This window comes from Corvus kubaryi, unplaced genomic scaffold, assembly GCF_017639235.1.
Source record: "Corvus kubaryi isolate FWS band 111438036 unplaced genomic scaffold, C.kubaryi_AGA036_p1.0 split3-73, whole genome shotgun sequence".
In the NCBI taxonomy this organism is placed as follows: Eukaryota; Metazoa; Chordata; class Aves; order Passeriformes; family Corvidae; genus Corvus; species Corvus kubaryi.
In genome coordinates this window covers 39,132,651-39,160,334 of record NW_024582091.1, presented here as the reverse complement: position 1 = coordinate 39,160,334, position 27,684 = coordinate 39,132,651, and the positions used below count along the sequence as shown (strand labels likewise).

General features: G+C 40.4%; 3 protein-coding genes across 8 annotated transcripts in view; all 3 read left to right on the top strand.

Annotated features, from left to right (window-relative positions):
* The window catches only part of RGS17 (regulator of G protein signaling 17), a 74,384-nt gene extending 70,466 nt beyond the window's left edge, over positions 1 to 3,918 (top strand). For 4 of the 5 annotated variants that reach the window (XM_042016438.1, XM_042016436.1, XM_042016435.1 and 1 more), the window contains 2 exons: positions 421 to 542; positions 784 to 3,918. In XM_042016438.1, coding sequence (XP_041872372.1) covers positions 421 to 542; positions 784 to 883 — 222 coding nt within the window. In that variant the 3' untranslated portion in view covers positions 884 to 3,918. Of the gene's footprint in view, positions 1 to 420 lie in introns of all 5 variants that reach the window. The other variant, XM_042016437.1, reaches the window with a different exon arrangement.
* Positions 3,919 to 7,032: 3,114 nt separating this feature from the next.
* Positions 7,033 to 18,861, top strand: MTRF1L (mitochondrial translation release factor 1 like). The gene is made up of 7 exons (XM_042016434.1): positions 7,033 to 7,423; positions 8,776 to 8,855; positions 10,083 to 10,266; positions 14,048 to 14,211; positions 15,119 to 15,236; positions 17,027 to 17,163; positions 17,764 to 18,861. Exons 1-7 carry the CDS (start codon positions 7,141 to 7,143, stop codon positions 17,977 to 17,979), a joined length of 1,182 nt encoding a protein of 393 aa, XP_041872368.1. The 5' UTR covers positions 7,033 to 7,140; the 3' UTR covers positions 17,980 to 18,861.
* On the top strand, positions 17,988 to 26,710 carry FBXO5 (F-box protein 5). 2 transcript variants are annotated; one of them, XM_042016432.1, is made up of 5 exons: positions 17,988 to 18,269; positions 22,262 to 22,998; positions 23,316 to 23,406; positions 24,566 to 24,727; positions 25,979 to 26,709. In XM_042016432.1, exons 2-5 carry the CDS (start codon positions 22,277 to 22,279, stop codon positions 26,228 to 26,230), a joined length of 1,227 nt encoding a protein of 408 aa, XP_041872366.1. In that variant the 5' UTR covers positions 17,988 to 18,269; positions 22,262 to 22,276; the 3' UTR covers positions 26,231 to 26,709. The 2 variants fall into 2 exon arrangements, with proteins under 2 accessions (XP_041872366.1, XP_041872365.1); XM_042016431.1 differs by lacking the exon at positions 17,988 to 18,269 and adding an exon at positions 20,324 to 20,418 and having other exon boundaries at positions 25,979 to 26,710.
* The last annotated feature ends 974 nt before the right edge of the window (positions 26,711 to 27,684 follow it).

Below are 27,684 nucleotides of genomic sequence, written 5' to 3'. Positions count from 1 at the left end.
AAAAAAAATCTCTAGGGCAGCCAGATAAGAATGGTGAATAGAAATCTTCCAAAGGTTTAACCACAAATGCTCAGAAAAAAACCCTGCAGCTCTCTGAATGAGGGTAATTCAACATTCATTTCAGAAAAGTAATTTTAAAGACATATAAATTTTTAAGGTAAAATAATATATTTTCAAAAACTGCAGCTGCATTTCACTGTACAGATCTTAGGATGGATGCAAAGACCAAATCAAAATTGAAATAGAGTTGATGGTCTCAGTGCATTACACAGCAATTGTGTGATGATTCTGAAAGAAGCACAGAGCATTACTTGAATAACTGATAAACTCAGCATGTTCAGTGGAGCCCTGAGAATTAAAGATACATATTACAGCTTTTCCACTGTTACTGTTTTATTATTCTGTGCTCATCTTCTTCAGGTTAGTCTTGATTCCCGGGTGAGAGAAGTGATCAACAGAAACTTACTGGATCCCAGCCCTCACATGTATGAAGATGCCCAGCTCCAGATATACACCTTGATGCACAGAGACTCTTTTCCAAGGTTTTTGAACTCTCAGATTTATAAGTCTCTTGTTGAAAGTATTACAGGCTCTACTTCTGAAACTTAGTTTTAATTTTCAAACAAAATAACTTGATTTTTTTGGGGGGGGTGGGTGGGATGGAAGAAAAGTAGTTTAATAACATCTGCAGCTGGGTTCCTGGAGAACTACAGTTTAGCACTACTCAGGCTACTGTGAAGAAAACAAATACATATTATGGTCTCTGTCTACATTTTTACCAAGGTCCTTCTTGCTCAAGATGGCGTGGGAGGGGAACAATGGATTTGCCAAAATACATTTGTTTCACACTCCTTTCACCCTACTGCAGTCAAGATTGCAATGATGTATTTGTAGTTTTATGAACAGTCTCCTTGTGTATCCTCACACTGCATGTGCAAGGTAAAACTGCTTCACTTACCACTTAGTTGTTGCAATATTTAATCCAATAACATAAATTATATCTGTATTTAAAAACTTTTTTTTGTGCAATACAATCCTATGGTACATAGAAACAATTGCAGCAAACCAGAAAGAGGCTTGCATTTTTTAATATCACTAACTAAAAAGCCAATTTTTAAGGTGTAGCATTACTCTACATGCTCTACTGAGTACAATACACTGACTTTTTGAAGCCAATATTTCTGTACAGAGAAAAAGAGCTATTTATCACTGTTTATTTAAAATAAATCAAGCGGAGGATTCCTCTGGGTGTTCACTGCCAAAACTGTGGCATTTTCATTACAGAGTTTGCAATGTCAAAGAAAAAGAAAAATAGAAGAAGAAAAAAAAAGCACAAATCACTTAAAGGGATCCATTTCTGGGTGACACAATCTATGCGCTGATATTGTTTAATTGTTAAAAGAACAAAGATTTTCAATGTACATTTCAGATGTCAGATACTGTAATTGATTTATTAAAGACTGGCTATCCAGTTCTAACACTGTTGTATAATGTTATGTACTTCAGAAAAAAAAAAAAAAGAAACAAGAAACAACACAAAAAGCTTGATAATTTAGTTTTTTGAATAAAGAAATTTAATAAAAGATTGCCTACATGTAGCATTTTAGAGCATTTTAGAACATTTTGATGAATTGCATCTGTTCTGTAAGATATTTTTTTTTTGAAAGCTAAATCCGGTAAAAAATGTTTTTAAATGAAGTAATGTTTTACGAGGTGGCGGGTTAAAGAAGACTTATCTTAGCTTCTAGCCTCATTTATTTTGAATAACTCCTTGAAAACAAGGGGTTTGGAGAGTAATATTAAACCAAACTTCAAGGGCTTCTAAACCCACAGATCTTACCCAAGCAAAATGCCTACAGAAATACAATGGGTATCTTTCCTGGGTAAAGATTCCTGTACTGAGCCCTTAATGAGAGCTAAGGCAGCACAGTACTCCCATCACTAGGCTGCCATGGTGTTTTTAATAGGTGTTTGCTTGGCCTTTTTATCAAAAATTGTCCAGTTTCGGGACACATTTTGATGTTTAAAGAGACAGTGACTTGGAACTTAAAAAAACTCCATCTTTCATACCTATCATATACAAGCAAAATGAGTGTTAGCATCCCTCATAAACTGCTAAGATATACCAAGAAATCGCTCTGAATACTTGTTAAATATATATATATATATGTGTGTGTGTGTGTATATATATATATATATTTAATACTGACAACCATACTAAGACTTAATAGGCAAGGTTCTTCTCACTTACATAGGACTGAACATGGCATAAGCCCATCGCTTTCGATTGAACTGGAAGGTCTGGCAGTTGTGTCCTTGAGTGGAATCTGGCCCAAACACAGTTGGCTCCAACCACTCAGTTACTTCCTGCGGGCAGCGTCCGGTGCCGGCTTTGGTGGGAGCTGCTGCTGCCGAGGCAGGTCTGCGGGGACACAGTAACTGGGAGGATGCAGGTCTTAGTTTATCTTCTGGGACTTATTTTTTTCCCTTTGTTTTACTACCTCTCATTTTCTTAATTTATTGAACATGCTTCAGATAGCAGGTTTGGGGAATTTTTTTAGTCATTCTTTTTACTTGAAACCTGTGTGCTTTTTTTGGATATATATATGAACAATTTAACAAACTGTTTCTTAAACTCATTTGGTTTTGTAATTTATATAGAATTCAGGAGATGATTAAAAGGGCTATTCTCTATTCCCTATGCAAATATTTTAACTGTTGTAGTGTTTGACAAAATGGGATCTAAAACAAAAATCTGCAAAGTGGAAAAAACAAATCTGTTTACAGTGGCATTGCTGACTATCCTACCATATTCAGCACTTTTAAATATTGTTATTTATGAAAATGTAGTTTAAAATGCAAGACAAAATATTTATAAATGTTTCTTTTAATAAATACCTGTTTTGTCTGAAAGTGCTACCGTGTTATGACAACTTTATTCATGTTGGTTAGCTACTTACCATTATGAATAAAATATTCAATTATTATACTGATAGAATATGAGCTATGATGTTTACAAATCCTGAGGGGGGAAAATTCAGTGAGAAAGGACTGCCTCCTTCTACTGTGAAATTCTGTTAGAAAAAAAATTTCTCACTTTTTTCTTAATTGGAATTTAACTATGGTCCTATATATGTCTAGTATCATTTGACTAGTTGTATTTACTTGGTACTAAACATATACAGCATCATATATGTATATATTTACATAGTGTAATTTCAAGTTGTTGGTGTTTGAGGCACAACACATTTAGTGCACACATCTAAGCAATGTGTAAGAGACAAAACTGCATGCATAAGTCTTGACAAATGTAGACTTGAATATTCTTAATGTTACTATTTGATGGTGACCTGCTAATCATAAGCTATCTTTATAAGATATTTCACACAGGTAGAAGTTCTTGTCAACACAGACAAGTCATCCTTTCATGACAGTTATAAAGCTAGATGTGCAGGCCCTAAAATATTACCTTAATTTCTAGCATAAGATTCCAAAATCTGTATTTGGAAACTGTGACATCATTTTGAAAAATATTACACCAATCTTCAGTGTAATACAGCAATGAAATCACGTTCAAAATTTATTGTCTAAAATCCTCTATTGGGAAGGATTTAAAAATTAAACATAGGATGTAAAGTTTCTTTCTTGGAGCAAATGCTCATATTAAAATGTTTAATATATATTTTGTTTATCGGTTTGGGTTTCCCAAATTTTTTTATGACAAAAAATGGATGTGGTCCAAATGGACAATAAGTCATGGTGTAACATGATCTCATTGCCTATCATACAGTTCTTTGAACACAAATTGTAAAACAGTCAAGCTATTAAACTAATTTATTGTGCATGCAGTGTACAATACACTTTGAAAAACTGCCTAAATACACTTATTCTATAGCTTGGAATAAAATAAGTATGTATATAACTTGTATTTCAGTTTTTCATGAGAATGTCTATAGCAAGTGCACTACAGAAAGTGAGTTATGTTTTTGTCACTTTTGCCAAGTGTTTAAAATTTCTGTCAAATAGACCCTAATGCCAAAGAGCCAAAAATAAGCAGAGCACTTCTGTACCCTCCTGTCCTTCAGGCTGCAAAGAAGCTGAATCTATATTGTGTTACACGTGTTCAACTTAGCTGTTTACAGTTGGCTTTCACATAACTGAGCTTAAAGTAGCTTGGGATACCCAGGATGAAGCAAAACATACAGACAGTATTATGAGCATTCAAATTAGCCTGAAGGCACATGTGGTATGAAGGGCACTAGAGGTTTGATGGAGAAAAGACATTTGAAAAAGAAAAGAAAAGAAAGATGGCTGCAGATTAAACAGCCACAGCATGGTACTATGGAAATGTGGCCATAGTGTGTCCAGGTCCACAGCCAGTCCATAACTCACTTGAGTACCTGTAGAGTCCACAGTCCATTTGCAGGACGACAGAAAGTGGACACAAACCAGACTTCAGCTAGCAATAGCTATTTTTTAAATTAAAAGCATGCTGAAGTGCTGCTAGGCTGTGGTCTAAACCAAGCAAATAAAGGAGACCTACACTCTACCTTCAACAGCCAGGCTTTAAGATGTCACCTCATGCCGAACTTGATTCCCTAGGCAGCAAATTCAATTACAAGGAACATTTGTCTGTGGAGCCAATACCTAAAATCAGGTGGGGGGCTTTTTCAGTAAGAGCAGCTTGCTGGACTGACCATGCTGTGAGCCCACTCAGGAACCCACAACTTCATATGCAGGAAGTGGTTGCAAAAGCCATTTAGCAGAAGTATTCCACACCACCAATTCAAAAGCAATCAAAGCTGATACAAGAAAGTCTCTAACTTCAGCTACTCTCTACATCACAAGGAGTAAAGCCTCTATTTCCACAGTGTCTGTGAGCCTTCTCCTGGCATTGTTGACCCATCCAACAGAGCCTGAGTCCTTATCAAATCCAACAAAGCAAAAAATTAAGGTTACACATAGACAGACAGCTGCAATGTCTTCTCCAAGTTGATTTGAACCATGTCTAACTACCAGCTTCCAAATAGGGTTGTTCTCAGCCTATAATGCTGGGTTTTTTTAGGAGACACAAGAGTAGCACTGTAGCACATCCTGAGACTTGGACACAGCACCAAAAGTCCGGTCCTGTTCACCAATTCCCTGAATACATGTGCAGTGACAAAGCATCAGCCCTGTTCGAACATGTCCTGAATACTTCTGCCAGCAGTACAAGTGATGTTGGTGGGATGAAAGAACAAAGCTGGACAAAAATTTGACAGAAATAGGGTCTGCATATTACTTTAACATTATACCAAAAGCCAGGTTTGCCCCTTCCTTTATCCATGAACTCACTCTGTAGAAACCCACCCTTTTCATTTAAAACAGGAGTATGATTCTGGTGATTCAAGTGCTGACCATCAGTCTCAGACTACTTTCTTTCTTTTCTTTTTTTCAAAAAAGCTTTATCTTAAATTACTCCTTACTCTAAATTTCCTGAGTTTTCCATAGGTCTCTTCACAAGCTGGGCTCACACAGCAGTTAGACTCTCATTCACTGTTACAGAACATCAAAATATTATGTCCATTAAAGCATTCATTTGGTAATTTTTCCTTTATGCTTCTGGAAGAAGACTTCAAGGAGCTTCATGGGCAGACAATAGTGGGTGCAAGGGAAGCTTTTGGTGGGTGAGATTTCATAAGTGATGGCCTGGGGTTTTTATCAGTGTCCGACAATTCACACAGACTGTACATTCTCCACAAAGGTCTTCAAGTGTGATTTTTACTTATAAATTATTGCTACACTGTATTTTGCCAATACACCTTATCCAAAATTATGCATTTAAAATCATAGGGAAACATTTTTATCTAGCCATTAATTTTAATGTTTAATATTTTGAATAGCAAATTCTCACTCTGGCCTCTGGATTTCCATCACGGAACAAAAAACTTCCAAGTTTTCTTTTTTGACTACCAAAACTACTTAGGTTTTCAAGAATTACTCTTGCTTTTGATATTACATTAGTGAAAATAAGAATTTACTAATGTTTCATAAGGAAGTTACTGTTATTCCAACAGTATGATTTAGTTGTAAGATATGATTGCCTAGTTCCAGTAAGACATGAACAAGGACTGAAGAAAGGCAAGGACACAACACTGACTCCTCCAATGATTGTAATATAAAATGCTGCCTAATAAAATTTTATGGATAGTTGCACATTTTTATAATAAAGTATATTCTTCAAACTGTTTTGAGTTTAGCCAAGAATCTCATTAATGGTGTTATCTAAAACAAGGTTAATACGCACTCATGGTCTGCATACCAGGAGGGATTTACCCAGATCATCCTACAACACACATCACACCACTGTTCCTAAATGGCTGCATCTTCACTGCCTTCCCACTTAAAATTTTGATATGAAAGACTGTATTCAGATCTGTATTTTGTAAATGGGTTGTCTTTTAGTCTCACCGCTAATCTCTGATGTGAAGGCACTGTCAATTGCCCTTTTTGTACCTCTGACAATTAATTTATTTTCTTTTAAGTGGTTAATGTTGCTCTGCTTTCATTGTGGGGTCACCCTTTCACAATATTTGCATGTTCCTTCTCAGTGTACGTTAATTCTGAAGATTTCTTCTGGAGGGAGAGGAGAAGGTCTGCAAGAGTAACCTGGATATCCAAAGCCCCAGCTCACACTTCCCACCAACCTCACTTTCACCTATGCAGCCTTTAAACCGCCCCGGTAGGAACCTCAGTACCCCCGAGGCTCTTGCTCAGAAGTCTTGCTATAAGCTTGGGGTACCGACGATTTAGAGCGGTTTGAGCCTTTTTGATTTCCTTTTTTTTTTTTGGTTCAGAATTACTAAAACTCCCCTCCGGGGCCTGCAGGGGGCGCTCGGGGCGCCCGGCCGGGGGCTTGAGGCGGAGCCCGCACCGTCAGCGCTGGCCAATCAGAGCCCGCCCGCCCCACCGCGTGCCGAGGGAAACCGAACCCCTTCGGCCGTCTCCGATAACTTCCGACTACAAACGAGGCCACCGCCGAACCTCTTCGGCAATTTCCGGAAACCCGGAAGGTAGGCCGCCGAGCGCGCTCGGGCACCTCCGGCACGGCAGTGACGCCCGGGCGACAGGAGGGCGGCCGCGCTACCGCCGCAGCTGGACATGCAGCTGCTCTCGCGAGCCCTCCGCGTGGCTCAAGGCTGCCGAGCGGCCGCGCTGCCCGCTCGGAGCCTCCGGGCAGCGCCGGTGGGATGGCCGCTCCCGCCGCGGCGCGGGCTGAGCGCGCGGCACGGCCTGGAGAAGCTGTTCGCCGCGCCCTCCCTGCGCCGGCTGCTGGAGGCGCGCGCGCGGGGCGAGGGCGGGGCGGCGCCGCAGCTGGCGGCGCGCGTGAGGCGGCTGCGCGACAAGGAGCGAGAGCTGCGCGACACGCGGGAGCTGGCGCAAGGTGCGGCGCGGGGCGCGCGGCGGCGTTGTCTTGCGTGCATGACGTCACCGAGGCGGTGCTGAGGGGGAGGGCGGGCGGAGGCCGGTTCATTTGCATACGCCGACGCGATTGGGGGAGCGGCCCCGGGGGGGCGGGCGCAGGCCGATTCATTTGCATACGCCGACGTGATTGGGGGAGCGGCCCCGGGGGGGCGGGCGCAGGCCGGCGCGTGGCGCCGCGCGCGTCCCCGGGGGTGGGGGGCGACGGCCACGCGCGTGTCAGTCGGGGGAGCCCGGGGCGGGCCCCGCGGGCCTTCCGGAGGCACAGAGACGGCCCGAGCGCAGGGCAAGGGCACGAGTGAGTGGGGAAAGTACTTCCGCCGGCATGGGAAGTGCTGATACCGGAAGAGCGCTTGTTTCATACAAGACAAAGATAACTAATCGGGGATAGAAAACTTCTAAAGTTTTGGTGGTGTTTTTTTAATCCATCTTTCCCTTGCTGCCAAGACAGACCAGCCCGCCTGCCTGTCTTCGTTTTGGCAGTCACAGACGTCAGCACCTGAATCTGCTCTCTCTTTGTATTTGACTTTGTGTTGTGTCAGTAGCTGCACACTTTTAGTTCTGCCAAATGATGGAATATTTTTTTACCCTGAATCAAACTTCATTTTGATAGCAGTTAGAAAACCAAAATGTAGAAAAGGAGTACTTTAGGATCGGTAAACATTCGTGAGATGATTAAATGTTGCCTAGAACTGTAGTATTCAGATTTCAGCATACAATGATAGGGGTATTAGTCGTTTTAACAAAGAGTGCCGGATGTGGAGCCGCTGTGCTCTTTAAATCCCTGATGTTCCTGCCACACTTAAATACCGAAAGTAGTTTCTTAGAGCCATGGAATGGCTGGTGTGGGAAGGGCCAGTCCACCTTCCTGCTCAAGCAGGGACACCCACAAGTTGCTCAGGGCTTCGCCCAGTTGGGTTTTGAGTATCTCCAAGGATGGAAATTCACAACAAATCTGTGCAATGTGTGCCACTGTTTGACCACCAGCACAGTAATCATTTTTTATCATTGGCTCGGATTTTGCTTTCTGATGTTTAGGCAGAACTTCTTTTATTTCAGATTTTTCTCATGTCTTATACCTGCAGGATTAGAAAACACTTCATATGTACTTAGTATCATCTTTATAGATCATATTAGTAATTTGATTTTCTGACAGGTTTAGTGTGTTGGGGGGGTGGGTTTGTGTGGTAGTTTGATTTTGGGTTGGTTTTTTTCTTTGGTAGAGTAAGTTCTACATGTGGTTATTTTTTCAGAAGGTTTTGTCAGAATGGCACTGATAAAAGTCTGAGGATTAACCATACTTAAATATTCCAGATGAGAACGAAGATTTCCGGAAGCTTGCAGAAACAGAAATTGCTTCCTGTGAAGAAGAGATAGCTGAACTGAAACAACAGGTTAGATACCTTTATAAAGCCTCTGTTTGCTTGCCATTCTTAAATTAACAAAGCCAGATTGTCTTCTTGGGGGTGTTGGAACTAGGTGATATTTAAGGCCCCTTCGAACCCAAACCATTCTATGAGTCTTGCCAAGATGTATGTGATAAATTCCTCTTCCCATCCCCTCTGTGCTAGTTGTACTGCTCAAATAGTGTCTGTTAGATATGGAAAATGAAAAAATCAGGTGCTATAAAGACATCCTGTAAGCAAGTGCCCATTTGTACCTGAAAACTTTTCAATCAAAGTATCTTTTTAAGTAGGTGCTATAGTTTGTCTTGTCTGGGTGTACCTTTATGCATGTCAAGCTCTTTAGCCCTTGGAAATGTTAAGCTTACATAGTATCACTCACCAATGGTTTTGAAAAAATTTAATACTATGTAACTACTTTAGGCTGCTACTTTATATCAATTTTACAGAGTATGTATGTTATTTAACAAAAAAAAAAAGATCATTATGTAAACAGACTGTTTTAACTTAATACTACTGTTGAAGTAAAAACTGCTATAGTCACATTGTTTATTCCTCAGACAAGAGTACAACAGTCACCTTATAAATATTTTTTGTAAGTATTTATGATTCTGCCAAAAGAAGTCATCGTCTGTGGAAAGAACCATCACCTAATGCTAGTAAAAGATGAGGATATGAAAGCATTTGCAAATCATCCAGAGTTCTGATCCAGCAAGCAAAATTTTGATACAGTTTTTTCGGTTTTGATGTATCTTTCTTCTGCAGATCAGGCTTTTCTTTTTAAAATAAATAAAAGAATAATACATTTGAGTTGTTCTTGAAGGACTGTGCTCCTGAACATCCATACCTTCTTAGCTCTGCAGTTGAGATGGAATTAAAGAGAAATCTGATTAGAAAGAAGATATTCAGTTGTCTTGCAAGAGCAGGCATGTGTCCTGTGGTTTATCCTCACAGTGCTCCTGATGGATTAAAAACTTCTGTGAAGTTCTATGGCTCTCGAGAGAGAGGCCTGTGTAGCTCCTGTGACTGTGAACAGACACAGGGAGCCTTCCTGCAATGGAGCATCACCCTTACACACCTCTGCCTGGTTGAAGCCTGTCCTCAGGGCAGGAGAGCGCAGCCTAGATCAGTTACAGACTTGTCTGGTGTTTTATACTGTTTCAGGTGTGGATAGCAGTGCCAGAGAGGAGTCTTAGCTGGGTGCTTTTGTGTTCACAGATAGCGTTGCTTTTGATTCCTTCAGAAGAAACAGATGAGAGTGATCTTGTCTTGGAAGTAACTGCTGGAGTTGGAGGGCAGGAAGCCATGCTGTTCACCTCGGAGATATTTGATATGTATCAACGATATGCTGCTTATAAAAAGTGGAAATTTGAAGTATTAGAGTACTTTCCCAGTGAAATAGGTCAGTAATGAAAATACTGTAACTCCTTAATTCAAGTTGAAACACTCGTTCATATGACATAATCTTCCTAAGGAAACTAATTTGCACTATCTTAATTTTAGAAGTGGAATATTGTTTGAATGTCTGAGTACAGTTTTCCTCAGCTTCTGTGTTTGGGAATGAAACCATTTCCAAAATACTATTAAAATACTAAAGTGCTACAAAGAAAACTTGTCTTTCAATAATTTCATTTCTACATTTTAAAACTATTGAAAGATAAGCGCTTGGCAGAAGGAAATTTAGAAAGTGATGCAGATATGTTGGTTTAGCTTTTTTTTTTTTAGAGATAAAGATTACGTAAACTTTACTTGACTACACTGTTCTTCTTAGTTACCTAATGTTTTAGTGTCTACAGATTAGTTTGGTGAAAGATAGAAGATCTGTCTATTATTGTGGCTCTATTAGCAGAAAGGAATCAGTTTTATTAAAGTAATTCTTGGAGTTTAATCTAAAACATCTTAAATTTATATGTAATATTATCTCATTTATAAAATAAGGAAATGAGATGTTTGGCTATAGCTCATCTGTAACAGCTGTTAAAATCTTTATTAGAACTTGATTTTAAAAAGTGTTATATATGTAAAATGTTCGAATAACTTTCTTTAGAGTTCTTAGCAAGTATTTTATTTCAAGTTGATGAACATGAACTCAGACTCCCTTCTGGTGTGGCTGCTGATGATTCAATTAATATACTTCTTTTAAAATTTTATGACACTTGAATTCTTTATTTTCTATTACCTAGATTTGTTAATATTAATAAATTTCTTGTATGGTCAAGAGGTCCTTTGCCAAGTAAACTGTTTTTACAGTTTGAGTGGAGGCAGGGATGAGAAACTTCGTGTTACAGTGCATCTTGTTGCTGAAAGAGCAGTCATGTCCATCCCTATTCATGACCAGGCAAATACTTTGTGAGGAGCTGAACCAGTTCAGCCTTCAAAGCCAGCAGAAATCTGTTTACTTACTTTTTTTAAAGTAAACGGAATGAACATTGTACAGGTTAGATTTCTGTAAACAGAAAAGAGGAAATGTCTGAGTCTTTTTTTTTCACATACTAGGGGGAGAGGAGAGTTGCCTTTTCCATTAAGGCAAGACTTGGATCAGGTAAACCCCAGCAGTCACATGCACTTCACCTACAGAGCACAGTTTCAGTCAGCTTAAGCAAGGCCTGGCTTACCTTCTAGCCAGCTGTATGTTTCTTCTTTCTCAGCTCTAGCAGTTTTGAGGCCACCATGCTAACTGGATTAGTCCCCTGATTTGGCTTAAAAGCCCTGTTCTGGGATAGCTGTAAGTCAGGTCTGACTCAGCTTACAGTCCTGTGATTAGAAGAAAAAGGGAGTTGGGCTTGGCTACCCTTTTGGTAAAAGCTCAGTCCTTGGACAAGGAGCCCACATCCTCAGAGACATTCTCATTAATGCCTTAAATGGGAAACTGAAGTAATATATTAACCTAGTATATATCCATCCATATTTTCTCTTTCAAAGGGCTAGGTTTTTTTAATGCCTATATGTTTAAATATGTATATTTAAAATCTGTTTTGCTGAGGGCTTGTCTGTGTTCCAAAATTAAGATTTAGGATGTAAATCTTAGGAAAAATAAAGGCAGCCCTAGCTTCTGTCAGCCTCATGCAGTGTATTTTTTGATTTTGCATAATCACATATTATTGAAACAGATGCTGGAAATAAATTGGGAGGTAGGGGCTCTATATGTGACACGGCCAATGAAATGGATGTTTGAACCCTCGGGTTCAAAGTGTCTGTGCTGCACTGAGTAAGAGTGGGGCTAAGGATGCTGGTTACAGTAGGCTGTTACATCCTACCCATGTTCCATTCTTATTGGTTGCATGAGCAAAAGCAAAGTCCTATCTTGAAAGGTCAAACTGCTTTATTTCAGAGAACTCCTGAATTTGAAATCTGGAGGTGAGCATGTGTGAACAAGGTGAATGTTAAATAAAGCTGCAATAAAAAATCAGTTATAGTCAACTCTTAGATGACTTTATTGACCTACCCCAAGGGATGCCACTGTGTAAAAATAGCATGTTGAAGATTCAGAACACATGTTAAAGCACAAACTCACATGTCATTATTTATCCACTGCTTCTCACCTTGTAGTGTCAGGCAGAGACACAGGTGTGGGACTTTTCCCCAATATGGGTATAAGATCCCACGTAAAAAATTAGTGCAAACTTTTACCCTTGTTCTGAGTAAATCAGATTTCAGGATAGAGTGGGACATTTTATATGAAAGGGGCAAACACAGTTATCAAGAGCTAACTATATTTGACAGGCCTACAACATGTCTGCCAGGGTAAAAAAAAAAATCATCAAGATTTCATTAGATTTAGCTGCAGTTCATAATAAACCTGTGTTGGTAATAGTCAGTTTGAAGCAGTATGATCTAAAATACCTGTCATTTGAACCAGTTTCTTGGTCATCATATGCTAAGCACTATAGGCATACACATCACTACAAACTTTAAAAGCAGAAGGACAAAAATGATGTGAAAGAGAAAGCCAAACTGCCTCTTCCTATCTTTCACAAACATGACTGTAATACAAAATATATTTTAGTAAAGTTATGAGTGAACATTACATTTCTGTAGAAAAAAACATTTGTGAACCTTGTCCATGGAGGAAAAAAACCTGGCCTGTGTTCTGGCTGATGACTTTTTCCTGTTCTGCAGGGCATTTTCAGATTTCATGTTGTCTTTATTTTCCTTTTTTAAAAAGCTGCTGTCTTGTCCGTATGGCTGAGTTCCTTAGTCTGAGAGATAGCCTTAACCAGTATTTCTGAGAAGTATGTGCCTCTTCTTTTCCTCAGCTCTGGTTTCTTATTGCAAGACTTGAAAAACAATACTTTTTCAAGGCCACTTGTGTCTTCTTCGGTCATTCCCTTGGCACACCATCCACTGTGCAGAGAATGGGATCTGGGAATTGGGCTGCATTAAAAAAAAAAATGGGTGAAAAATTATATTCATTTAAAGTGCCATCACTTCTCTGATCCTTCATTACACTGCACACCAGTAAGCAAGGAAGAGCAAGAATGTCATAAACTAGTAGAGCAACAAACTCTATCTCGAAGTCATGATTGCTTTGGCCTTGACTTCCAAGTTCCAAACTGTTCAATGCTTGTAGGATGTTGCTGCCAAGTGTTTTGCTGGAGGTATTGGTAAGAGGTGCAGGAGCTGGTGTTCTGTTCACTCAAGGAAAGCAAAAGAGTAAAACTAAATTAAAAGGCAAATGTGACACGAGTAGATGCATAGAGGAAAATGGATAATAAGAAGAGTATGAAAAGTACTCAGTTATACAGAGCTGGGGTATTTTTCCCATTGAGTGATAAGGTTCTAAACTAACAATAAAAAAAAATTATGTTTCTGAAAGTGCCTTTCAAAATTTGATCTTTATGTGGACTAACTACTGGTATTAGAGTTCTATTGTGTTTTATGATTTTATGTGTACATGTATGTACATTGTTCATAGACAAATTTTTTACATATATAAAAAATTAAATTGGACTCTATATAAAATAATTGGACAGTCCTTTCCTTTTTGAGATAGAATGTGAGCAAATGGCTTTAGGATTGTCCTTGCATTTTTGGTGTAATTTTGCCCAAAAATGATGAATGGTAAATTCATCATTTTAAAAAACAAATGCCAGTGATGTGTAAATACACTGTTTGAAGTATAACAGCATAGTACCAACAGTTCTTCTTAAAGGTTTTGCAACTGTTTCTCTTCTGTGTTTAAGGTGGCCTAAGACATGCAGTAGCCAGTATAGCAGGTGCTGAGGCTTACAAATACATGAAGTTTGAAGGAGGAGTGCATCGAGTTCAGCGGGTACCAAAGACTGAAAAACAAGGACGCATTCACACCAGCACAATGACTGTTGCTATATTACCCCAACCTACTGAGGTAACATTTATCTTTTAGTATAACAGACATTACCAGGAGCAGTGTTTGATACTAAGTGTTTTCTGCCTCTTTTGTTATTCTCACTAAATGACTATTTTAATCTTAAATTTAAAGTAGGTCATATTTGTTTATTATTTTTATCACAGGGATGAAATAAAGAATTTCTGTCTTTTCTCATGATGCTAATTTCAAGAAAGTCACTGACAGTTTACTTGACTGTGACTTGAAAATTCACTGTGACTGTCTTGTGTGTTTTGTGGAAAACTACATTTTCTGCAAAGTAACAAAAGACTGAATCATTTTACCAGGCTCATAGATTACTTCTTTTAGCACTTCGTCTTTCCCATTTTTGTAGTGGCCTCACTTGCCTGTTCTAAAGTGTATGGGTAATAATTCGATCTTGCTATATTTGCTTGATTAAAACCAATAGACTAAGAATTAAAGCTTTGTTTTGATCTTAGTTTCATGTTAACCTAGCAGGTTGTCAGAGATGTCACTCACTCCTGTACTTTCTTGAAATTGTCTTGCTCCTTCCTCACAGAGACTTTTGCTCCACCACAGAGCCAGAAAAGGGAATATCTTCTATTTTATTTAAAAACCATCTGATCAAGCTCAAATACTGGTTAACTCCTCTAGAAGAGGATGCAGATCTCTCATAAGAGGGAGAAATTAGTGCTATGGGATGGTTATGCATTAAGTTATTATTTGGCTGATTTCTGGGGTTGCATCGTGATGCATTCCAATCTGATTACCAAGATTTGTTTATGTGAACTAAACTCATAAACGTTCAGAGGTTTGCTCTTGCATGAATGTGCCTTCTAAAGTAAACTGACTGTGCATATTTGATACCTGTCTAGAAAGAACACAATAAAATACTTTTTTTCTTTTTTTCTGTCTCCCATGACAGATGAGGCTGCAAATTAGTCCAAAAGATCTACGGATAGAAACAAAGCGAGCTAGTGGAGCTGGAGGCCAGCACGTCAATACCACAGATAGTGCTGTACGGATAGTTCACATTCCAACAGGTTCTGCTTCATTTTTTCTGTTGTACAAGATCTACATTCCAAAACTGTTGTCAGGATTTCCTTTGAAACAACGGCTTTATTTTCAAACCTGGGCAACAGTAGAGCAGAGGTTTTATGTAGTTTTCATGTCTATTCATACTACTTTAAATGCACCATCTTGTGCCCAGTCCAATTTTTAACAGTGAAGACTACTGGCTTCAGTAGGTAAGCTATCCATTTTGCTATTAAACATGACACTCTAAAAGCATCCAGATCAGTTTCTATCAAAAAGTTATATTTAAGTTTTCAAATAATGAAAATGACACTGAAAAATGGAGTAAGTTGAAATCTAATGATTTGCATTTTCTTGACTAGTCTCCAAAAGAGAGATTGCACTATTTCTATATTAAGACATTACTTTTTAATTGCAGAGTCTACTCAGGATGACAGCTCCCATTTGTCTGCTGGCTCCTTTCCCATAGATGACACACATAATTAGGAGGCCCATCCCTCTGGCTCAGGTTAGGAAACATAGCAGGGATAAGATACACCCTCAAACACTACCTGATTTTAGCTGTCCTATGGGGGCTTTTTATTGCCATTCCCAAGCCTTTTACTTCCCTTTGAGCAATCCACAACAGCCTTCTTGACTTTCGTTGCATTTTAACTTTTCCTCTTCTCTACTACAAACATTGCTCAGGCTTTACAGCCTCAGGGTAATCCCAAGTGCTTTTTATCTTCATGTATCCACATTTTTGCCACCCGTTTCTTTGTATTTGTTTAAAACATTAATCCATTCAGCACTTTTTGCACCACCTTAGTAAAGCAGAAGGTAAGCAGTGGAGAGGATAAAATTCTGTTGACTATATGGTGACAAAAAGTTACTCTGGATTAAAAACGTTTTGGATTGCCTGCGTGTTTGGATAAAAACACAACAAACTAAAGCCAGCAACTGACCTTAGTTTTTGCTGAAGGCAGTTATTAGGGTGTATTAGAGAAATCTTAAAGTGTATTGCAATTTTTTTGCAGTTATACATGGTTAATAGGGGAGTTCATACCTCACATTATCTCCTGACTTCTTCCTGTTCCCCCTTTCCCTTCTTCATTTCTCTGATCTCTCTTCCCTTAAAACTCTCCTGTTACTACTTCTATTTTTCTCATCCAAAATCTTTTTATAAACCTTCCCCACAATCCAAAATGTTATTAATAAACAAGTCTTCCATAAAGTAATACTATGTAATCTTATAAAATCATCCTCTAATATTACCAGAGCTACTTAATAAATCCAAATAACTACTTAGCTTGTGCTGTATTTCTTCTCCCCGCTCCTTTTTTTGGGCTGTTGGTTTTGTGTGTTTTGGGATGAGAAAGCACACCCTTTTATTTTTTTAAATAAAACAGTGCTGCTTTTTTTATATTCTGATCATATTCTATGCACTCACTATCTCATGTGTTTTACTGTTGCTTAAGTCCTACTTTTCCTGGAACTGTGGCCAAAATTTACAAGTATTCAAGGTGTCTTTTATTAGTCAGATCACATCACATATCTTTTATTTCATTATCTATCTGTTGCCCAGGTGAATTAAATTTCCACTGAATTAAATTTCTTGTCTTATGGCATAAAACACCTGTACAACTCAGCCTACACTTCTCTCCCAAAATGTATTATTACTCATTAATAAACCTGGACTTTTACATTCCCAGTCCAAATGTAACAGCCTAATGTAACATAATAAAAATCTTCCAGAAATTGCAGAACTCTTTTAGTATGTGCTAATCTGAAGTGCTAAATGTCATGATATTTTTGACAGGGATTGTGTCTGAGTGTCAGCAAGAAAGATCCCAAATTAGAAACAAAGAGAAGGCTATGCAAATGCTATGTGCTAAACTATACAACGCCAAACTAGAAGAAGAAACCAAAAAGAGAAACAGTGCTCGAAAGATTCAAGTAAGTTTAATTTAGTTGTGATATAAATCTGTACAAGCATGTGTTTTTAGGGTAACCCCTTTGTTGAACAGCAAGTAGTAAATGGAAATATAGAGCAACAGGAGCCCAGGAAGGACTTACATGAGGCAAAAAAAAGTCATAGAATCATAGAATGGTTTGGGTTGGTAGGGACCTTAAAAATAATCTAGCTTCAACCCTCCTACCATGGGAAGGGATGCCTTCCACTAGGCCACTCTGGAGAGCAAAATTTGTGAACTCCCCAAGCTCTCTAAACAGCAACATTACATTTTACTTCAGCAATAAAGGTCATGTATTAGCCAGACTTAAAATTATGGTGGTATGTAAGTCCTAGAGATCCAGTGAAACAAACTGGATTGCAGCATGAAGAACCAGAATAGAATTAGAAAAAGATGCAGTAAAATTGTTCTTTTACATGTTTGAGAACAATTACTGCAGCTGTTGAAGTGATCTGAGTACTATGTAACTAACAAATTTTGTGTAGTCATGGGAGGAAGAGAAACCTTTTGCTTTATATGCTTCATCAATATTTCATCATTTTTGTAAGATGATGGTGATAAACTGATTCTTCTTCTTCAATAGATTGGGACTAAAGGAAGATCAGAGAAGATCAGAACATACAACTTTCCACAGGACCGGATTACAGACCACAGAATAAGCAGATCAGTGCATCATGTTGAGTCTTTCATGCTAGGGGAAGAAATGCTAGATGAAATGATACAAACTCTGAGAGAGTATGCTGATTATGAATCTCTACTGGAAATTATTTCAGAAAATGAAAAAAAGAATTCCTCCTGAACATTGTTCTTGCTCAGGCCATTACAACAGATGCAGACCTTGGTCTGCAAAGAAGTTTCTCAGAGCACCACCCAGAAAATGGAGCTTCTTTTCAGGTCATGAAAAACATCACAACTTGTTTCCTCATGACTATTAAACAGTTTTCTTACTTGCTGAGTAAAAGACTTTATTATCTTCATATAAGACATTATTGCTGCAGCAGTCCTTTTGAAAAGTAAATTTGACTGCACCAGAAGTAACAGCAGTTAACTTTTTCCACGGAGAAGATACTGATACACCACTCTCAAAAGGTATGCATGCATTAAAAAAGGAGTTATTTCTAGTTCCAGTTTTCATTTAAACTGTAGCTTAACCATCACACATCAGTGTGAAATAGCTTACTTGAGAGAAGAAAAAAAATCCTATTTTGTTTGAGTGATTGGAAAAAAAGTGATAAATAAATGACCCCACTCTACCTATCTGCATATTTATTAATCACTTATATGTATCATGGGAGAGGGAGTCAAAGTGTACCTCTGTCATGTTTTCAAGGCCTTCTGGCCCTTATTTATAAATACAAAACAAGTTTAAGAATATCCCTTGTTCCAGAAAAAAAAGCCATGGATGCCAAGCGATGAATCATATGAATTGGTTTTGGAATGAATGTTTGTGTTCCTGAGTCAAAAATGAAAAGAATTGTTACAATATTGTTCACCTGATATTTTAGTATCCACTTGACTTCAGTTTCTCCTTTATGGTTTTGACTGTCCAAGTCATTGATTTTCTGAAGGTTACATGCTATGACTGGCATCTTTGGTTTTGTCTATTTATTTAACAGGGTCTTAAAACATTCGATACCTTTATCAGCTTTGTTTTCTAGTAAACACTGCATGGTAACTATGACTGAGTTCCAAATCTTTTAATTTAAGATGCATACGTTAACTTCAGATGGAGTGTGCACAAGATGAGGCATTACATATTTCCTGTTGGTAAGCATGAGACCTAGGTCTGCATTTACTAGCAGTTTTACAACTCCCAACTGGCCCACAAAAAAGTAAAAAGAAACATTGACTCATTTTTTGTGTAAAATAATTAGATACTGATTGGAGCAGAAACTAGGGCTGAAGTCTTCGTTCTTACTAGATCAGTATTGTAAATAGAGAGTACTTGTGACAGTCCTACTGACTTGACTTTAACCAAGGCCCTCTTACACCAAGTGATAGATGGAGTTTGCTGTTCTTTCTTGCTTCAGCTTCATATTCCTCCAAACAAATAAGGGCCATTGATTGGGCCTACACACTGGACTACTGCATGAAACTTAGATAACTGTTTAGGTCTTTGTCCCCCTAGACCTTCCCTGATGTTCCAGCTTGTAGCCTGTCTGGCCAGATCCTGCCTCCCTATTCTCATCTGGCTCTTGAACAAACACTAAATGTGTTGTTGCCTTGCAAGTGGCCAGGCTCTGATCAGTATGAGAAAAACCAGACATCATGTGGTTCTGGCAGGAAGCCAGAAGTATTCCAAACCCGTCATCTGGCAGTGCTGTACAAAGGGGGACTTCACTGTCCTCCTTGGCCTGTCATGGCAAGCTTTACTGTGTAAAGACTTGAAGTCCTGTGCTTGCTTTGTATGAATTTTAACACAAGGGATTTTGTCTCTGCAAACGCAGCCTCCTTGAGCTGTGAGCAGATTGCCTTTCCAGCAGTGGCAGGGATCCCTGCACTGGTGTCCAGTCAGCCTAGCTCCCAGTAATGCTCCTGCTCACTCTGCAACTGCTGGTAGCATTGGTCATATAAAATAAATACAATTCTTTTATGGGAAAGAGCCCAAATCCACCGCCAGACTCGAATTACAGAACGGTGAGGTTGGAAGGGACCACCGTGGGTCATCCAGTCCAACCTCCCTGCTTAAGCCTAGTCATCCTAGAGCACATGGCACAGGATTGCATCCAGGCGGTTCTTGAATATCTCCAGTGTAGGAGAGAATCCTCCCCCGGTAGAGGAGCTTTGCACGTTCGGAGCGTGCCAGGGTGATGGGAACATCCCGGGCGCGTCCATTTAAAAAAGCAGACGCAGATGCAGCTGGGCGCCAGGCTGTGCTTAGGCGCGTGTCAGTGCCGGGACGCAGCAGCCGCTGGTTCCTTGGGGACCAAGAGCGGTGTGGGGCAGGAGGGCGGGAGGAAGGGGCGGGCGGGAGCGGCCGCCGCGCGGGAGCCGCGGCCGCGCCGCTCGCGTCCCTCCCTGCGGCCGAGGAGGGAAAGCGAGGGACGGGCCGGCTCCGCCCGCCGCGCCCGGGATTGGCCCCCGCCTCCTGCCCGCCTCCCATTGGCCGCGTCCCGCTCGCCGCCGCCTCGCCATTGGCCGGCGCGGTTTTGGATACCAAATTTAAAGTTTTTAAAAAGCGCCGGGCGAGAGCGGCCGCGCACTCACTGCCCGCGGCGGCGCCGGCGCAGCCCTGCAGGTGAGCGCGGGGTGGGCGGCGAGCTCCGCCGGGAGCCGCTGCGGGGCTCCACGGCCAGGGCTCTGCGGTCGGGCCGGCTCGGGGACAGCGGGCTCCGCGGTCAAGGCAGCGCGGTTAAGGCTCTTCGGCTGGGGTGGCGGGAGCTGCTGGCGTACGTGGTGGCGGGACTGTGGGGTGCTAGCGGCGCTGCGGCGGGACCAGACGGGCTGGGCACGGGGGTTCCTGGCGGCCGCCCGGTCCCAGCGCTCTCCCCAGCCTAGCCCCGCAGCTATCCCGCTGGCGGGACGGGACGGGGTGGCGGCGCAAGGGTGGCCAGGGAGCGTCTGGATCCCGCCAACGAGCCACGTGTGGGGTGGTCCCGGCTGCTCGCCGCACTGGCGGGGCCGGGCCGGGCCGGGATGGGGATCGCAGCTCGGCTCCCGCCGGCGGGCAGCTGCGGGCGGGAGGCGCCGCGCCGCGCTTCTCCCGCCCGCCGGGCCACGCCGTCGGAAGGGCATCTCCTCGGCGCGCTCCTGCCCGCCCCGCCACCACCATTTGAGGGGGAATCCTCCAGTGCAGGGGAAAGGGGAGACTTTCGAAGGCGCGGGGTGAAGTTCCCGGGGCCGTGGGGCACGGCGGAGCCGGGACCCGGTATACCTGCACCGACCCGGGCCATCTTGAGCCCTGGGCGGGAGTAGCCTGACAGCGCCGCGGGGGCCCGCGGCTGAGCCCGCTCCTCCGGGGGTCGGGGCAGGCCCTGGTGCACCGAAACGTGATGGGGGGACATTTTCCAATTCATCAGGATTTCAGCCCAAAAGCTTCTCTGCTCGTTCGCAAGGAAGCTGGGAAGGGGAGGAGGAGGCTTAGGAAAGGCTTGTATTTTTCCCCCAACTCACACGATACAAAACCAAAAGCCTATTTGCTCCTTTCTCCCATCAAACGTAGGTACAAAGAAGGAACTTTGTCTCTAAATCTTTAATGGAATACATTTTTCTCATGCCTCTTTCCAGAACTGCTGGAAGTGCTTAAATCCTTTAAAATTCGTACTCAAATGGGGAATCTTCTATTTCCTACGGTTTGCAAAGTATGTTAAAATTTACTTTCCCCTTAGATTTAGCAGGGGAGAGATGGCCTCCTTCTCCCCTCCAGCCCTCGCCCATCCCCCCGCAATTGTTAATATAGATAGCACCGTATTTCGCGGGGGAGGGGAATGAAACAGGGCAAGAAAAGCTCGATTTCCCTATGATATCTATTGACCTCCCACCCTCTTGAAATCATGCTTGTAAGTAACCTTTATTTCACTCTGACCATTGTTTAAGGATAATTTGCATATACATGCGAGCACTCAAGTCTTTCCTGTGCCACCCAGCCTCCTCCCTTTTCAAAAATGCCAGATATCTGGCTGCAGCAGCAGCAGCATTGCCTCTGGTCTTGGATGCCAACTTCAGGCTTCTCTGGCCTGCACAGGCCTACGGTCACTCATGGACCCTCTGCCACTGGTGTCCCTTTCAGGGACCTCAAGTGTCTTGACTATGTTGCTACCTTTAGGGAAGGAAGTGGAAGCACTGGTGTGTCTCATCTATGCTGGTGAAATGGTGACCAAGTAAATCACCCAGTCAGTTTTCTTGCCCTAGTTATATGCAGCACAAAACTCTTGTTTTTTTGAGAAGATCTTACATAGATTTTAATCAGTGGCCATTCAAATCCTTAGTTCCCCTAGTTGTATTTTAGACACTAGAGGGTGAGTTAGATAAAAGCATAAAATTCATAATGCAGAAGGGAAGCATGGTAGAGTCTTTATAAGAAAAAGAATTTGTGATCTAGTTTATGCTGTGTTTTAATACTGCCTTGTTGTTTCTTGCAGGATACAAACAACACAATGAAATCAAACCTTAACCGCTCTTGCAAAATGAAGCGTGATTGTGATTGTGTGTCTCTTCATGCTGGGTTTACACCATTGAGATGTGCTGTGGAGAAAACAAGGCTGGAAAAATCCTGCCCTTTGAATTATGAAGGAGGCTTTTGTAAAAGCTGTGCAGAAGAACATCAGAAAATACTCCTTAGTGACTCATACCATGCAGCCACCAGAAGTCTAGATCTTGAAGATGGAGAAAGACCCATACATAACAAAGAAAACAACCAAATAACCCAGAGACTTGATGAATGTATCTGTGAAATGGAGGCAATGGAAAGCAGTAAACTTCATGAGGACAGCGGTTATTCCTCTATGTTAAGTACTCCGTATGCTGACGCAATAGAACATGAGGATAGTTTACCTTTGGCTGGGAATCTCTGTGGCACACCAGAACATTGTCTCATGAAGAACCAAAATGAAGAACAGTTTTCAAAGAAGACACTATTGCCAGTAACCCATTATGAAGAAGTGATTTGCTCAACTTTGAAAAAAAGTGGCAAAAGAAATCTTAAGTCTTGGGCTGCTGTAGACAGAATTGTTTCCAAGGGAAAAATTGAACTTTGTAACTTAATTGGAAAGAAAATGGGGCTAGATAGAATAGACATTCTCGCTGAACTCTTCCAAAAGAACCTGAAGCATATATTAGCAAATATTTTAAGGCATCTCAGTGAGATGGATTTAGTAAAGTAAGTATATTGATGTCATTGTATTTCACAAGGAAAGGAAAGGAAAAAAACCTAATCCGATGCCTTAATGTTTTATATATGGGGCTTGTGACATTTACTCAATGTTTAGTATTATGTGTTAGTATATTAAAACATGAACAGGCAATGCAAGCCATGGTACATTGGGAGAATGTCTTTTCCCTAGAAAGCAGATTAAAGACTACACCTGTGAACATATTCTATCTTTACATAGAAAAAGAAAGAGATTACAGTTATTCTTGCTCGTAAATAAATCCCTTTTCTAGGAGGCAACTGATATGTTTGTACTGTCGTTGCAGTTTTGCCAAAGTCAGCACAACATGGCAGAAGATTCTACAAGAAGATAAATGGATTTTCCAAATATATAGCAGAGCTGTGAAAAACCTTTCTGTAAGTTTCTGCACTGAACCCTCAGTGGCTTTCTGCTATTTCAGGTCTCCTCCTAGCCTTAAGGGATCACAGAAGAGTTTCTTAGATTGAAAACTGTCACTGGAGTGTCTGAGTTTGTCCTGTTAGGATGCCCTGTCTCAAGTATTGCTAGTTACATCAGTGACTTTGGGGACCCCAAGGAAGGTTGACTGACAAGGTGACCCAAGGAGAGATGCAGATATTGTTAAGAGCTTTCACATGTCCTGTGTTACAGAGGAAGGCAGGAAGGAGAGAGTCACTGCCAGCACAGCCCTAGAGACTCCCAGCAGAGGCTTGGTTGCTTCAGCATTCCCCACTGATCCAGAAGGGAGAGAGACAGAGATAAAACCACTCAGCTGGCTCTGTGAATCAGGTTCTCTGTTTATAGCAGTAGTCGCTGAAGTCCACCATGCCTGCTATGGAAAACTGAAAAGTTTTTTGCACTATGAGCTATTCCTAATGCCTCTGTGTCCTAAGAAATAAAAATTCTGGATCCATTGACACTAGCCTTGCATTTTATCAAGTCAGGACCCTTAAAACACTAGGAGTGTTTTTCCTTCTTGAGACAGAGAGAGACAGACAACAAACATAGGCTTAGGATCTGCCACAGGGTGAGGTTGTCAACCAGTTTGAGTTTTATGTAGTATTTTACAGTACTGTTGGGGTGAAACATTTGTACACCACTGAATATTCATCCCACAAAGTTTGATTTCTTCCATTCTGTTGTATGCTTTTTTGTTTAGCTTAAACTGGAAACTTGGTGGGTGGAGTGTATTTTTCACAAAGAAAGCTTCAAGCACTCCTGTTCACCATAAAGAATGGGAAGTACTGATATTTGCTTTGAAAAATTGATTAATAGGTTACATGTTCTGCCTAAATAATTGTGTTAATATGACAGTAGGATTACATAATACAAGATGGTTGGTTTTGAACCAGAAACTAGGGAGCTGTTCTATGCATTTATAACAGAAGTGACTCTGAAGGTTATGGTAAAATCAGTAGCACTCCTTGGTGTGATGCTTTATTATTGGAAACCTGGAGGAAGGATCAAAAATTACTTGTTGACTTATGTTAAACAAAAAACACAGTATCAGGTAAGTTCTCTTCTCAAATTGAAGTCTTTTGTTTTTCTTTTCGTCAGAATGTCACTAAGGCGCCAGAGCATGCTGCAACAAGAGAGTATGTTCTCTACAGAGTGTCCTTAGCTTCCATTCAGAAAGCAGCCCCACCAAAAAACTCCAACAAAAAAAGCACCAGGTCCAAAGCATCTAAGAATCACAGCAGGGTCACGGAGTTTTCTGAGGTAACTGGTGATTTCCATTAATTTTTAATTTCTCACATGTTTTCTGGAAAACAAACACCTTGTAAAGTATATTTTTGAAAGTAGTATCACCAATTTCAAGTGCTTGTAATTATTAGCATGGCTGCCAAATTTTGCTTAGCGCACCTATTTTAAGACAATGTCAGAAGCTAAGTAGAGTATATTTATATACTGGGATGTTCTACATCCTTTTTTTTTCTTTCTTAGGAATTTCACTTAGGGATTTTTTTTTTTGGCTTAAATTTTGTCTTGGTCAGATATGAAAAAGTTTAGTCATTCCCTGTTCATTTCCATGGGTTTATAATGAATCACATGTTTTTCAGACAAGTAATATCACAAAAACTGTCAATTTTACCTCAAAACTGAGGGACAATTTAAAAAAAAAGGACCAAAGATTTAATAGTTCTTAGTTCCAATCTTTAGAAAAATAAGCAATGTGTATTTCTTTTTAGTCATTTTATGGGTTTTTTTGCCAACTAATTATCTGGCATTCAAATGACTTTTTAAGCTACATATTTACAGTGTGTAACACACCTGGAGTTGTCAATAACTGCTAACAGCCTGTTTCCCTTCACCTTGTTATTTTTCTTAAGCTGTCTTTTTTCCACATACTTGCAATGTAGACCTGCACCTAGATCTTGTAAGACTTTTAAAAATGCTTGATGAAAGTTATTGCCTGTTAATAAGCAAATGATTTTCCCAACTAGAAAAAGGTTTCATGCTGAAGCTCAAAAGTCTTAGTCTGCAAATTGGTGGAATAAGAGAAGAAGATAAAAAGTCATTGGAAAATATGATCAAGATTAATATTATTATTATAGGACTTTGTAGCACTAGGAATGTAAAAGTACAACTGTTTAGTAGCAGTCTAAAACTTTATTCTTGTTATATGTCTATACACAACTACATCACCATCCTTGAATGAGGTTTGGAAGATTCGGGAAGGCTGTTTTTCTTACTGCTTTTGATTTATCCTGTCCTTTAACTTTTGAATTTTAAGAATACAAAATTGGCTGCCTCTATTCCAATACAAAATACTTGCAATTATAGACTGATTATTCCTGTTCAGTCTTCATCAGAATTTGATGCAACAAAAATTAGGCTAAATTTTTAATTTATCCCTCCATATTAGGAGAAGTTATAGTATGTTTTGTGGCACTTAAATAATATCAGGAAGTATTTGGAGAGTGTATTTACCCTCTGCTCATGATTTTCTGTGTATGCTTTTTCCAACAGGCTGCCAGGAACTTGAAAAACACTGAAAGCCTTAAAGCTTGCCATCGCTGTGGCTCACCTGCCAAGTATGATTCCTACCTCCAAAGAGCAACGTGCAATCGTGAAAGTTGTGGCTTTGACTTTTGCACCAAGTGCATGTGCAGCTACCACAGCTCCAGTGACTGTGTGAGCAGCAAACCCGTGAAACACAACTCTACGGCAGGGCCGCTTCCTGGGACTAAGAAAAGCAAACAGAATCTGAGGAGATTGTGATCCATCCCTCCCAATACAAATTGGCAAATGGCCCGTATAAGTTATTTTTAATCATCCACAAAAGAGAAGGCTTTCTGCTATTCCATATTAATAAAAATGGTTAATTCTGTTATTCCTCTGTACCATTTAATCATCCTGTTCAGAAGGGTTTTAAAAGCATTTCTAGTGCTGTCAAGTGAGGTGAGTGAAGCCCCTTTTAATGTGAAAATATGAGGGAGACTAGATTTTATGATTTTTCAGAGCTTTGCCTTTGATTTTAAAAGTCGACATTCATAATACCATTTCTCTGATGGTTTCTCTTCTATGAATCTTAAATTGCTCTTCCTTCATTTCTTTCAGAAAGTGCAGCTTTCCTTGAACCTTTCCCAAGCTTAAAAAAAAAAGTACTGTATGTTGGCTATACTGCTAAAAAATACTTTGACTTTTTTTTGAAATCATAAGCTAATTTTAATATTTGTATATATTTGTAAATATTATTCATATTTGTCTTGTAAATGTGAAAATAAACGACTATTCTCAACAACTTGGTTGCCAAATCTGGCCTTCCTGTTTATCGTCCTAAAACATTGTTTCTCACGCTCTCTTTGCAGGTTTTCTAGTCTGTGCTTCTTAAAGTTGTTGATTTAACAAAGTGCAAGTCCTCCTGGGTTTGTGTAAAATGTACTGAATCAATTGTCATGCTGTATTCTTGCAGCTTTACCTAAAGGCTCTTTGCAGTAATTGCCAATAGTGTCAAAAGTGCCAACACTTCCTTTTCATTTCAATGGAAATTTTTCTATTGGCTGAACTTATGCTGCTGTTGCAGAACTAGCTCACTGTCAGTAAAATATTCGTGATCCCACAGTAAAGAAAGGCGAACTTTTGAGAAATAGACTAATAATTTTGTGGAATTATCTGGGGTGGTTTTTTCCCCCATTGGTAAGTAAATAGCAGACTAGGATGATGGAGCTGTAGGTCCTGCTTCTTGAACTATAGTGTAGGTAGTGACAGGATAAGTGGCAATGGCTTCAAAGTTAGGAGAGAGTAGGTTTAGAGACACTGAAATGGGTTTCCTAGAGAAATTGTGCATGCTCAACTCAGGAAGTGTTTATGGAGCTCTGAGCAACCTGGTCTTATGAAAGGTGTCCCTCTCTGCAGCAGGGGAGTTGGAATGAGAGAGTGAGGATGATGGGTGTTACTACTAGTAGGTGCCCCAACCAGTGCTGAGGAGAGTGATTTATGCGCCAAAGGTGTGAAAGTCTGTAGATGCAGATCGTTGTTAATGTCTGCTGAGCCTATCTTGGCCCTGCCTTTGATATGCAATCGGTGTGAGTCATACCTGGGGCAAGAGCACAGCACTTGCCATATGGAGATCGGTACTCCTCAGGTACTGCAGCTGTTGTCAAAAACCACTTCCAAACTCAGCGGTTGGCAGCTCCAGTGACTTTGCAGGAATGTGATAAGCTTCTTACCCA